We start from the raw sequence: 11,467 nt of genomic DNA, 5'->3' as shown, positions 1-11,467 counted from the left end.
TTATCATTTATTAGCCCTAAATGAAACCAATGTCCAAGCCCAAAATGAAAACTCTTAACTATTTGACACGCGTAACCTAGACTCCATTTCTAAGTAGCGAAGTCAATTCAAGGAAGCTACTAGTTTTAGGTCCTTCCTACTATTGAACCATATATAGGTTTGATCGACAAGCAGATGATATTATTAGAAGCTCATGATTGAATAGGAAGATCTAAATTTAGGGTTGCATAATCTCAATCTATTATACAAATAAATAGCCAGAACCAATGCCGAAGCCCCTCACAGGGCAAGTACTTTTAGGTTACAAGATGCTTTGTGCTCACCTCAAAGAATTTCCCTTTTACAGCTGTAAATTCAAACGCCTCCCGTGGTTGAACATATCGGCGATGAGCACCTCAACTGAGTGTTTGTTGCCGAAGTAATTCACGGTCTTCTAAGTCCTCGGATTGGAGAATATCAGATTGAATATTTATGTCCTGTGACGAGTATAATTTAAGGTTAGAAGAAGAACAAAGGAATATGACTCAGTAATAGGTGGTCCTAAAATTGAGCACATTATTTCCAACAAGTTGCAGGATTGTATGAATTTATATTTATATATGCATTAGAGTTGAAAACTCGCTGAACATAATCTTGAACGATAATGGAAGCAGAGAATTTAAATGCAAGATTATTAAGATTCAGTAACCCTAGACAGAGTTTCTATCTAGTTTCTATTCCAAGTTCCCTATAAATTTTTTAAAGACGTGGAGAAAAACTGATAACTAGATTATTGATTACCTGTGGCTGTATTAGCTGATGTGGTTGCTGATCTTGCACCAGCGGATACGGTTGTGGTTGAGACATTCTATAATATGGTTCTTTAAGATCAACTTTGCATGCTGATGACTGAAACACCCCTCCTTGTTCGGCACCAGGACCCCACATTTTAGCTATTAAGTTTAATCATAAATTGTTAGAGAATAAGCAGACAGGTTAGCAAAAAAAAAAAAAAAAACTGAAAGAAAATTTGTACTAACTTGATAACGTCAAATATATGGTGTAACTTTGAGCGCTGTGTGCAATCATATGGAGGTGGCCAGTAATTTCTTGTCCTGCCATAACATATAGCGGTTGAGACAGGACGCAACGTAGTTGGTACCAGTGCGTAGTAGGCGCACCAGGGGCAGTTGTAAGCCATCGCTGTACAGTACTGCAAATGAACGGAGTGGAAGCAACTAATCAGACAAAACCATAACCAAGCAAGTGATGAGACGAGAAGTACGCATCATAAATAACCATATTTATCAAGCAAGGTAACAAGATGCGAAGTATGCATCCTAAATAACCATCTTTATTAATAAAGGTCAATTATCTACCTTCCGTTAAATAATACATCAAACCAACATGCTAATCCGTGCACTCTGGTGCCAACAGAGGCTACAAATTTTAGTGGAATATCAATCTCAAACAAATCTTCTTCCTGCAATAGGGAATTATGAAGAACTTCCTCCAGTTAGATCAACAAGGAAAATTATAAAAAGAGGCAGTAATCGCAACAATGACACATTCAGTTTCTATGAATAATTCTTTAAAAAAATGCAGTCAGATTTTAATAGCATAAAAAAAAACATCATTTTTCTCAGTGCCTCACATACTACGGAGACTAAAAAATAGTTTTCGAATGCAACAAAGAATGATAGACACAAAATGAAGGCAAACATGGATGATAGTACACCATCAACAGAGAACAGAATGTATAGAAAACAGTAAGAGAAAGATAAACTTCTCAACAAAGAGATTTACCTTGTAAGGTCAACTATAAGGTTGAAGAGAGAACCAGACATGGAATTAACCAAATTTATTTTCATTTAATAAGGGTAATTTGCAAGCTATGAAGACATTTACAGCTTAACTAGCAGAAGCATAATCCTGTGAGGAGAACTCATACCTTAACTTGAGTGAAATCTATAACATGGTGCATTGCAGGTGCAACCAATAATCGTGGATCAAAGGCATCTACAACAGGCTGCAATTACAAGAAAAGCAAAAAAAATCAAACGATCAAAAGAAGGAACACTAAGCATAAGACTAGGAAATCAACAACAAAAGAAGTGTTGCAAGCGTAATGCATTAAGTCAATACTTGGGTATACTACTTGACCTACTAAAGTTCACAGTTACAAAGGTTTTGAGACTGGCCAGGTATAGCACTTAAATTGTAACCCTCTGGCTTTACAGAAAGCAGAAGCAAAGGATGTACACTCTCTAATCAACAAGGGAGGAAAGTTAACTCAAGCATGTGGAAACAGCCTCTACGCAATGGGGGAGTGAGGCTGCAGGGCCCCATTAAGCATCCAGATCAGTAAAATGGGTATGAAAAGACAAAGTTTGAACACATATTACTCCTGTAGATCCAATTGCACCTGTTCCCTACTATGCTTTACTACTTCTAAGTTCCAGTTTAACCCAACATGAACCTTCAAAGCCTTAGGAAGGTATTTCTACAGATTTAACGGTTTTCAATCTGAGTAGGAAGTAGGCATGTAAATCAATATGGTTTATAAAATTATGGGGATGTCTGTAGTCTCCACTCTCCAGAATTCCTCGTTTCATCAAATATTTGAGCTAGAGGAAGAAAATGGGTTAACTTGTTAGGTTGGGGCATTTCATATCATTTATAAATATTCCAACAATACTCTTAATCTTACATATGAGAATAGCCCAACAATATTTGAGAAGATGCTTCCTTAGAAAGATTTCAACAGACAGTAAAACATTTCAACATGACTTGAATTTAAATAATAGCATATCGTATTTTTCTCCTTAAAATTAATTAAAAGAGAGAAAAACAAGAAGCCCAGATTTTAGCTTTTACGTGCTCAAATTTTCATCAAAAAATGGTGGCTTGTGAAACACAAACCCAGCTCACTATAACATCAGCAGTCCACTAGCATATTCATATTTGTATTGAAGCCAGTCTTGCCTCTTTAAAATCAAGCAAAATGAAAACTCAATTTCAAGATTATGAGAAATGTGAGTAAAGCAGACCTGAGAAAAGTATCCCTGGAATGCTTGTCCATGTAGGGGTGTCAAATCAACTCCATAATAGTTCTCTTGCTGCCAAAAGAGGGCCTGACAACATATCATAATTAGTCAACTGTGGAAGTTCAAAATAAAATAATGGCAAGCAGAAAATCTTAAAAGGCAGATAATCTACACAATGCTACTGATGGAAAGGCACAATACAAGAAAAACTTGCTAACAGTAGCAACATTATGCATGTCAGAGTAAAGATTTACCAGGTTGGTAAACAACATTTTTTCAATCATTCCATTTCCTTCCACATTGTTAAAGGACAAAAAATTCCAATAAAGTTGTAAAAATAGTCCACCATAGCTGACAGCCTGACATAAAAACATACCTTATTCGCAATTTCAACAAACAAATATTCATCACTGAAAGGTGCCATATGTATCCTACAAAAAATCAACAATTAAAAAGGATTTAACTAAAAGTAACACATGCAACAAATTTTGTACATGGATTTCGAAGCACAAACAGAAAAGGAAAAAAAAACCCAACATAAGAACCTTACTCTACCTAAATCAATTACATATGCATATGATAACCTGGAAACTGAACAATCCACGTGTTATGTCATACACACGTAGAAGAATTCAACTATAATTTGAACCAGGAAGCTGGTCCTTGAAGTAGTGCATTTAAAAAATGTCACACGTCGCACTTCTAGCCAATGAACTTTAGGATTGTACCAAGCCGCATTCATGCACATGTGACCTTGGCAGACTTTTCGAATTCGCAAATATTGATTCCTTTAAATATATGTACGAAACATAAAAAAAAATTCTGAGCATATGTTAATCGAACTGTCAACGTCAACAAGAGTCATAATACATGAGGCCATAAGTGCAATCGAAAGAGTGACCAAAATATAGAGTTCCCACTATTGAGGCATAATTGCCCTCTTCCTATCCATATGCGAGGCGAAGCCAAAATCAATTGAAATAAAAAAGCCAAGAGGACCACAGTGCAAAATGGGACCACAGCGGGAGCTAAAGTATAAATCTCCAGAAACAACATGACATAAATCAAGCAAGTGGGATGGATATCATCACAATAGCAATGTGGGGTGCAAACTGCAATTGCAACATGTAGGTTATTGTATAAATCACGATTAAAATTAATTTGAGTGAGTCTTTTAAAAATTGCATAGGAACATCAAGGGGCACAAGTGCAGTTTAAGAATGACATTTACCTTCCTATCGTAGGAAACATTTTTCCATTTGGGACAAGAAACCGATCTCTTGCAATTACATAGGACTCCAGCATTCTTTCATTGACTAGCAGGGTGCCTAAGAGAAACACCAATATGAAAGGGTCAAATGATATTGACATGGACCTGCTTTAGCAGAACCTAAGGAGTAATATGCTCTGTCCATTACATCTCCCACCACCACCAACTAAAAAAAAGAAAAGAAAACCAAAAAGACACACACACACAGAGACAAAAAGAGCATTAAAAAGACCCGAAAGGAAACATAAACAATATGTTTTTAAATGGCCAAGATTGTTGGACCTTTCTTTACAAAGTTCAATCAATATAGCAAAAGGTGAACAATGTGCAAGTTGAATGCCAAGTAATATCTCCATCATGCAAGGCAAAAGCAACCATGATGTATAAATTTATTTACCCATTGGTTCAGAGATCATAATATCTGCTTTCTCTGGCAATTGAACTTCCTCAACCTTGCCTTTGATCACCTACATTTAGGTGGCGTAACACGTAATGCCAGGAAAAATTGAGATGATAAACCGACAATAAGATTTGCATAAATAAACTGACAAAGTCTCACCGTAATTCGTTGACCCAGTGATGGGTTCCCTTCGATAAGTTTCCGGGCATATTCTGTCATTTCTGATGCTTCCACAGCATATACATGCTTGGCGCCAGCCTGGAGACAGGTATACAGATGAAAAGGTCAGTCTGCCATATGCGGCATGGAAACTCACGTAGACGGTAAATTCGGGGACCGATTATATGTCCCGAATCTATCAGAAGGCCCTTATACCTGGGCAGCAAACAAAGACAAAATTCCACTGCCGGCACCAACATCAACCACTACACGCCCCGCAAAATCTGCACGATTCTCAATCACTGCAGCATAATAGGTTCCTGGAAAAAAGAAGAAGGTGATATCATATATTCATGCTATTTCATCCTAATTTGCATTTTGCACTTCAGAGAGCATGGAGTAAAAGAAGATGAATGCAAAACTTAATCAGGTATCTCAAAAGATTTCAAAAAGATTTACACAGAGAAGATGGCACAGCAATTTAACCTGTCCTCACATAATCCTGTAACATATTCTGCTGGTGCAGCAGCTGTCCATAATAATGGAAATACATCTTCGCAGAAGATGACTCAATTTTATCATCAAACTTGCTTTTGGAAGTGGAAAGTGCTCCATTTGGCAAGCGCATTTCTGAAAGGAAAAACAAGAAAAGTCTTAGGGTCATTGAACCAAAAAATGACAAAATGTACAATGCCACTTCATGGAGACAGATAAATAAGCTCCACATAAACATAGAAAATATATACACATTAGCATCCCCAAGGAAGACATTACATTCCACCACAAGAACGGGATTTGACACAAGAATCTAGGTATCGACTCTTGTGCTCATGGTTTGCTCAATTTGGTTTGTTTGATTACCTTTTCGCATCAGATTTCAAAACATTCACCTGTTAACTAAATGAGGTAAATGTGATACAGTCCAACCGAAGGAGACATTTACTCCTTATTACCTTCAATAGCATCCTTCAGCTGTCACAGTAACAAAAAGAGAGTAACTTAGATCTTTGCAGAGGGAAGAGACTCCCATAGCGAATAAAATGTTATACAGATTTCTGGATGTCAAGCAGTATTATTAATGTGAGCTCTTAAAAATTATTAACTGCTAGAGGTTATTCACTCAGCTAAACGTGTAAGTGTGTAACTCTCACTACACCAACAAGGTGTAATATACACATGGAAGGAACATATCCCTCAGGGTTCTCAAATCTAATATACACATGGAAGTAGCAAAGCCCTCTAGGTATTCAATTATAAACATTCAACTGAGTCATCAATTATCTGAGAATATTTTTTAAAAGAAAAGAGGAAAATAAAAAAAGGAACTGTGGCTTGAGGAAAAGAAGTATGTTCAATCTCTGACTTCAAAATAAATGATACTGCAGTAATTCTTAAGAAAGTTAAAAATCAGCACCTTGTACAGGTTCAGTCTTCCATTGCTCAAAAGCAGCATGGAACGCCATGCTTTCCTCTATATTTCTAAAGCATATATTGAATCCCCTTGAATATGATTCCTGGTCCAAAAGCTATGAATTATGATGGGTGAGACTGGAAAAATTCATGATAGGCAGCAAAACATACATATAATGTAAAGCAGCATATGCACTGCAGACATACATTAAAATGAAATGCAGCAAGTGCAAATATTAGTAAATTGCATAAAAACCTTCATGTTGGGAACTCCAAGCTCCCAATACTGTTGTCTCAGTGAGATAAGAGAGCATGGAAATATCCATAATAACTGGAAAAAGGATCTACCATTTTATGCATTCTTGATACCCACAACAAATTGAGAAGTGTAATTAATCATTCTGTAGAGCTAAAAGCCCTAACAAGTTATCACACAGTTCTCATGTAATATATTAGGCAAAAAAAGAAGATATCAAATTAACATATCCTTTGTACCTCTTTAGTTATCTCAGAACCTTCAGCTATGCAAACTGATTGAATCGAGCCTAACTTGAAGAGCTGAACAACATTTGAAAAGAATAAAAAATTAAGAAAAAGATTATAATAATCATGTACATTCAAGCAAGTGATGTTCGCAAATTTCACCAATGAAATTATCAACAATTGAGTAAATGAAAACGACAAAATAGAAATGTGTCCTTTCACTTACTGTGACTAACCAAGAGAGCAAAAAAATCATTCAAACTCTTTAGGGCGAAAAAAAGGTCAGTAAGAAACACGATGCCAAAGAAAACAGCCTGTTATTTTCCTCCAGTTTCTCGGCAACCAAACAACAGGGGAAAATAGGGAGAAAAAAAATAACATGAAACTATAACTGCTCTAATCAATTTCCTTTATCAAGAGAAAAATAAGCTAAAAACAACTAAGTGGGCAGATCTAAGAAAATGCGGAAAGCGAACCAGATTATTTCGAAGTGAAATCAAAGAAAACAGCGTTTTTCAGGCAAGTTATGGTTTCTAAACAAAAGCAGTTAACCACACCATTTCTATCGATAAATACTCTACTCACTCGGCACCTCAATACCAACAGTATATTCGAAGTAAAAGAAAATTAAGAAAACTAATACGAATAGTTGAATACTAACCTTTGCAGTTCTAAGATTGACATTCACGGCATCAATGGCCTCAGAATCTGAACCAAACCGTAGCTGCGAGACTCCAGAATCGGAGCTAAACCTAGCAATCACCGGTGCAGATGGAGACACCACGGAAGCCGAAGAAGAAGAAGCGATGTCGGAGACTGAGGCCAAAGTGAACTCTTGCTCCAGCTTTTGTCCTACCGAGGCCTCCATTGCCGTCTCCTCCACGCTCAAACACCGCAATCTAATAGATATCCACGACTCTTCACACCCCGATGGAAATTTTAGGGTTCCAGCGAAAAACGCAAAAAAAAATGAGAGAGCCGCCAAAGAAAGAAAGCACAAAACGGGGACGAAGGTTTTATAGTAATTTTCCCGGGTTTTAGAGGTTCACTACAGACAGTATTGCCATTACGCTTTCTCGAAATGACACTGAGCGTGCTTGCTGATGAGGGTTTGGGTGCATCACACTTACACTGATGTTCGGTGTGGTGGTGGTGATGAGCGGTGTCAATGGAGCTGTGATTTTGTATAAAGGAATCTGGGACGTTGATCTGTTCCCATTGTGGGTCCCAAAAGGGTCCACTCCGCTTTCTCGAAATGGCACTGAGCCGTGTTTGCTGATGAGGGTTTGGGTGCATCACACTTGCACTGGATGTTCGGTGTGGTGGTGGCGATGAGCGGTGTTTAACGGAGGTGTGATTTTGAATAAAGGAATCTGGAGACGTTAATTTGTTCGGATTGTGGGTCCCAAAAGGGTAATATGGTGGGGTTGCTTGTAGTGAGTGATGGTGGATATATTCGCATTGCTTTCTTTCTTCATGGTGTGTGTTGTGTCGTTTGTTAATGGAGAGGTGTTTATTAATTATTATTATGTGCACTAATGAAAGTGCTATGGTGTAGTGCATTGATTGATCATAAGTTTTGGTTTTCCCATCATTTCTCTCTCAGTCTCATACAAAGGGATTTGATGACAAAAAGGACTCAAAATGCCTTTTTTAGCCAATAATTAGAAACTCTTTTTTTTTAATCTAATATTTAGAAACTCTTTTGACTATACTTTGATAACATTGAAGAAGGATTAAGTAGTGGATATGACGCTCCGTAATTATTTTAAAATTATAAAATCTATAATTTAAATCTAATAATTTATGAGCTATATTACATCACGCTCCGCAATTATTTTAAAATTATAAAATCTATAATTTAAATCTAATAATTTATGAGGTATATTACATCACACCACATTGTTTTTTCATGTTTACAACTTGATTTTTTATCCACCATTTGCATGTGAATTGTAGACGGTAGAATGTAGGAAATTGCGGAGCTTCCAAATCCGTATATAACAGCCAAGAGTTACAAATCCTTCAAATTCACACCGAGTATTCACCAAAATACACATTCAAGAAACTATTCACACATTTTGGTATGTTGTGGTTCCATTAAAAGGTGAGTTTCTGGAATTAATCCAGAATATATCATCGATTCATCGTGTTGTTGGGCCCCTTATCATTGAGCTTCATTTCACATCTACCATACAAGATGGTTCTCTTCATTTTCTGTACCATCTTCTCATTTCTCTACAGGAAACATTGGTGGGAAGATAAAGCACAAGGAGTTTGTCATAGGAAAGATACAGTACAAACCAATCCCAATACCAGTATACCACAAAAACACCAATTACTGATTGTCTGATCCTCTTGCTGTATCAAATGTCAAAAAACTCAAGTCCCATTTTTCATAGCTTACGACTTCTTTCCTTCAACTAATAACCAGCATCACTGGTTCATTCCTCCTAGCAAACATGTCTTCACTACAAATCCTATATAGCAAACAAAAAACAAAGAACCATGCACAAAGTAACAAGCAGATAGTTACATCAACCACATTGTAGATTGGTAGTTGCAGGCAATAAGTATCTAGTTTCTGCGACAAAGGGACACAATGCAGGCTGTGATTGCTTCCAAAAATCAATATAATTTAAGCTTGTAAATACTAATTGACACAGTAAAGAATGAAGATTGAAATACAGTATCCAGTGCTACCTGGGAATTTAAATACCAATGGCAGGTATAATGATCAAGTTCAAAGTGGAAAATGAAGAGATTAAAGTATCCAATTCGAGCTGATTAGGTAGACAAAACCCATCAAGTCGTTGTTGATACCTTAACAGCTTTGAATGCTGGGTGAAGCAAACCAAGATCATCCTTCACTTCAAGCGGATTGCTAGTCTCATTTCTCACTCTCTTAACTCTCCTGCTGCCCAATGACTTGTGGGTAAACCCATAAATCTGCAAAATCTGATTGTCTCCAAAATTGAATGCCCTGTCCATCTGCCTCAAGCACCTCTCCACCGAATAATCCCCGAACTTCCCACACGGCTTGCACCCGACAAAGTGAGTCACAAGCGGCCACCGGTGGTCGCCAAGACCAGGGTGGAAGTTCTCAATCATCTCCTCATACCTATCAACCAAGATTCCCCAATAACCGTGCAAATAATATGCACTCTCCAGGTATACCTTGTCCCCCCATTTGTCCCTCTCTTTTGCTAACAAATACACCATTGCAGACTGGTCATCAGCCTCGAAAACGGGCCTGTCTTTCAGTTCCCTGGTGAGTATCTTCCCAGCCTCTTCTCTGATTTTTCCTTTTGGCCCCATTGGAGCCCATGCGTCCAGTAAATCCAGCGCCCATTGACTGTTCCTCAGCAGGAAACTACCAGTATTTAATCCAATCCAGTTCTTTTGATCGTACACCATCTCGTTCCACCCGTGCATCACCAGATTATTGTCTTTGTATCGCTCCCATGGAAGCTCGAATGCCATGTCCGTGAACATGGCGTCACTATCCATCCACCACAGGAATTCGATCTCCGGATGCGACAATAACAGTTTTCTTATCAATGGAAGCTTAGCCCAAAACCCCGCCATTTCCGCGTCCAGAAGCGCCATGTTGTAGAAGATCTCGATCCCGTGAAGCCTGCAGTAATCGATCTTGTTTTTGATCGACTTCAATAGATAATGGTCTCCAACTGGATTTTCACAAGGCTTTGGTGCTGATCCAGTAACTAGAAGGACTCGCGGCTTGTTCGGGCTAATGAAATTGGGGAAGTTAGGGTTCTTCTTCAACCACCCCGCACGCTGCTCATCCCAATCGGAGATCTTCGGCCCCAAACTGTACGGCTGGCTCGGATCCCGCTTCTCTTCCTCTCCTTCGTCGACGAAGAGCTTGCTCACGTCAAATGTCTCGTAGTTGTTACTATTTTCCTGAGTCGACGATTCCTTGGTGGTTTCTACCTCCTCGAGAACTCGGTGCGGCTCGACGCGCTTGCGGGACGCATAGGAGAAGTGGCTGCGGAGATCGTCAAAGTCCTGCTCAGGAGTCCCGAACTTGCCGGCGCCGATGGTGCCACGTAGGACGATTACTGTCATAAAAAGACAGAGGAGAGTAACTTTTCCGTGTCGGATTGCTCGCTGGATCTGGCGAACCCGGGAAGGGCCGAAGCACCGTTCTAGCATCTTGACTCAAGACCGAGTCACCGAGTCAGGAACCTAGGCACGAACACTTTCAAAGATCAAAGCAGAAAATGTGCTGTAATGTGAGGACATTATTGAAAATGAGAGAGGTAATGGTAGAATTGTAATTCGAGAGATAATTGAGGGTTTAATTGGGAAAGGGACAGTCGGTCGAAGAGAACGGGAGGTCAGGACTCAGGAAGGAAGGAAGGAAGATCCAGATTCAAAGAAAGAGAGAAAATTATAGAAAATATATTTTATGAGACCCCTAAAATTTGATCCCAAAAGAACCCCATTTAATGTGAAGGGTCGGATGTGAAGTGGATTCTATATGTGTGTTTTTAATCAATGACTATTTTAATGCCACATAGATTTGGGGGATTTTTGGGGTCTCTAGCATTGTCCTATTTTATGATAATTATTTTTGTTCATGCACGTAGGACGACAAAACTCTATCCAGTCCGGATGATCGATTTGTCCCATCTAAATTAAATTAAGTTTGAACATAAATTATATGTCCAAAACTCGGGTTTAAAATTTTTATTC

At 38.4% G+C, this 11,467-nt stretch overlaps 2 protein-coding genes across 3 annotated transcripts; both read right to left on the bottom strand.

Moving 5' to 3' along the window:
* Window positions 1-158: 158 nt before the first annotated feature.
* Window positions 159-7,885, bottom strand: LOC120015694 (probable histone-arginine methyltransferase 1.3). Of its 2 annotated transcripts, none has more exons than XM_038868224.1 (15): window positions 7,410-7,885; window positions 6,761-6,823; window positions 6,270-6,381; window positions 5,342-5,485; window positions 5,072-5,175; window positions 4,856-4,954; window positions 4,694-4,763; window positions 4,258-4,354; window positions 3,403-3,457; window positions 3,030-3,113; window positions 1,931-2,008; window positions 1,359-1,462; window positions 1,020-1,192; window positions 781-932; window positions 159-476 (listed from the first exon to the last, which is right to left on the bottom strand). In XM_038868224.1, the coding sequence occupies exons 1-15, from the start codon at window positions 7,614-7,616 to the stop codon at window positions 396-398; spliced, it is 1,623 nt and encodes a 540-aa protein (XP_038724152.1). In that variant the 5' UTR covers window positions 7,617-7,885; the 3' UTR covers window positions 159-395. The 2 variants fall into 2 exon arrangements, with proteins under 2 accessions (XP_038724152.1, XP_038724153.1); XM_038868225.1 differs by having other exon boundaries at window positions 6,270-6,369; window positions 7,410-7,882.
* A 1,395-nt stretch (window positions 7,886-9,280) lies between these two features.
* LOC120015330 (xyloglucan 6-xylosyltransferase 2-like) lies at window positions 9,281-11,018 on the bottom strand. Its single transcript, XM_038867708.1, has one exon. The coding sequence runs from the start codon at window positions 10,922-10,924 to the stop codon at window positions 9,554-9,556; it is 1,371 nt and encodes a 456-aa protein (XP_038723636.1). The 5' UTR covers window positions 10,925-11,018; the 3' UTR covers window positions 9,281-9,553.
* Window positions 11,019-11,467: the final 449 nt, after the last annotated feature.

This window comes from Tripterygium wilfordii, chromosome 14, assembly GCF_013401445.1.
Source record: "Tripterygium wilfordii isolate XIE 37 chromosome 14, ASM1340144v1, whole genome shotgun sequence".
NCBI classification, from domain to species: domain Eukaryota; kingdom Viridiplantae; phylum Streptophyta; class Magnoliopsida; order Celastrales; family Celastraceae; genus Tripterygium; species Tripterygium wilfordii.
This window is presented reverse-complemented; position numbering and strand designations above follow the sequence as displayed.

Coding starts and splice junctions, on each gene's coding strand:
- LOC120015330 (XM_038867708.1), bottom strand. CDS start 10,924: ATGCTAGAACGGTGCTTCGGCCCTTCCCGGGTTCGCCAGATCCAGCGA.
- LOC120015694 (XM_038868224.1), bottom strand. CDS start 7,616: ATGGAGGCCTCGGTAGGACAAAAGCTGGAGCAAGAGTTCACTTTGGCC. Junction 5,176..5,341: donor ACAGGATTATGTGAGGACAG/GTTAAATTGCTG, acceptor TCTTTTTTCCAG/GAACCTATTATGCTGCAGTG. Junction 1,463..1,930: donor TAGATTTCACTCAAGTTAAG/GTATGAGTTCTC, acceptor TCCCTATTGCAG/GAAGAAGATTTGTTTGAGAT.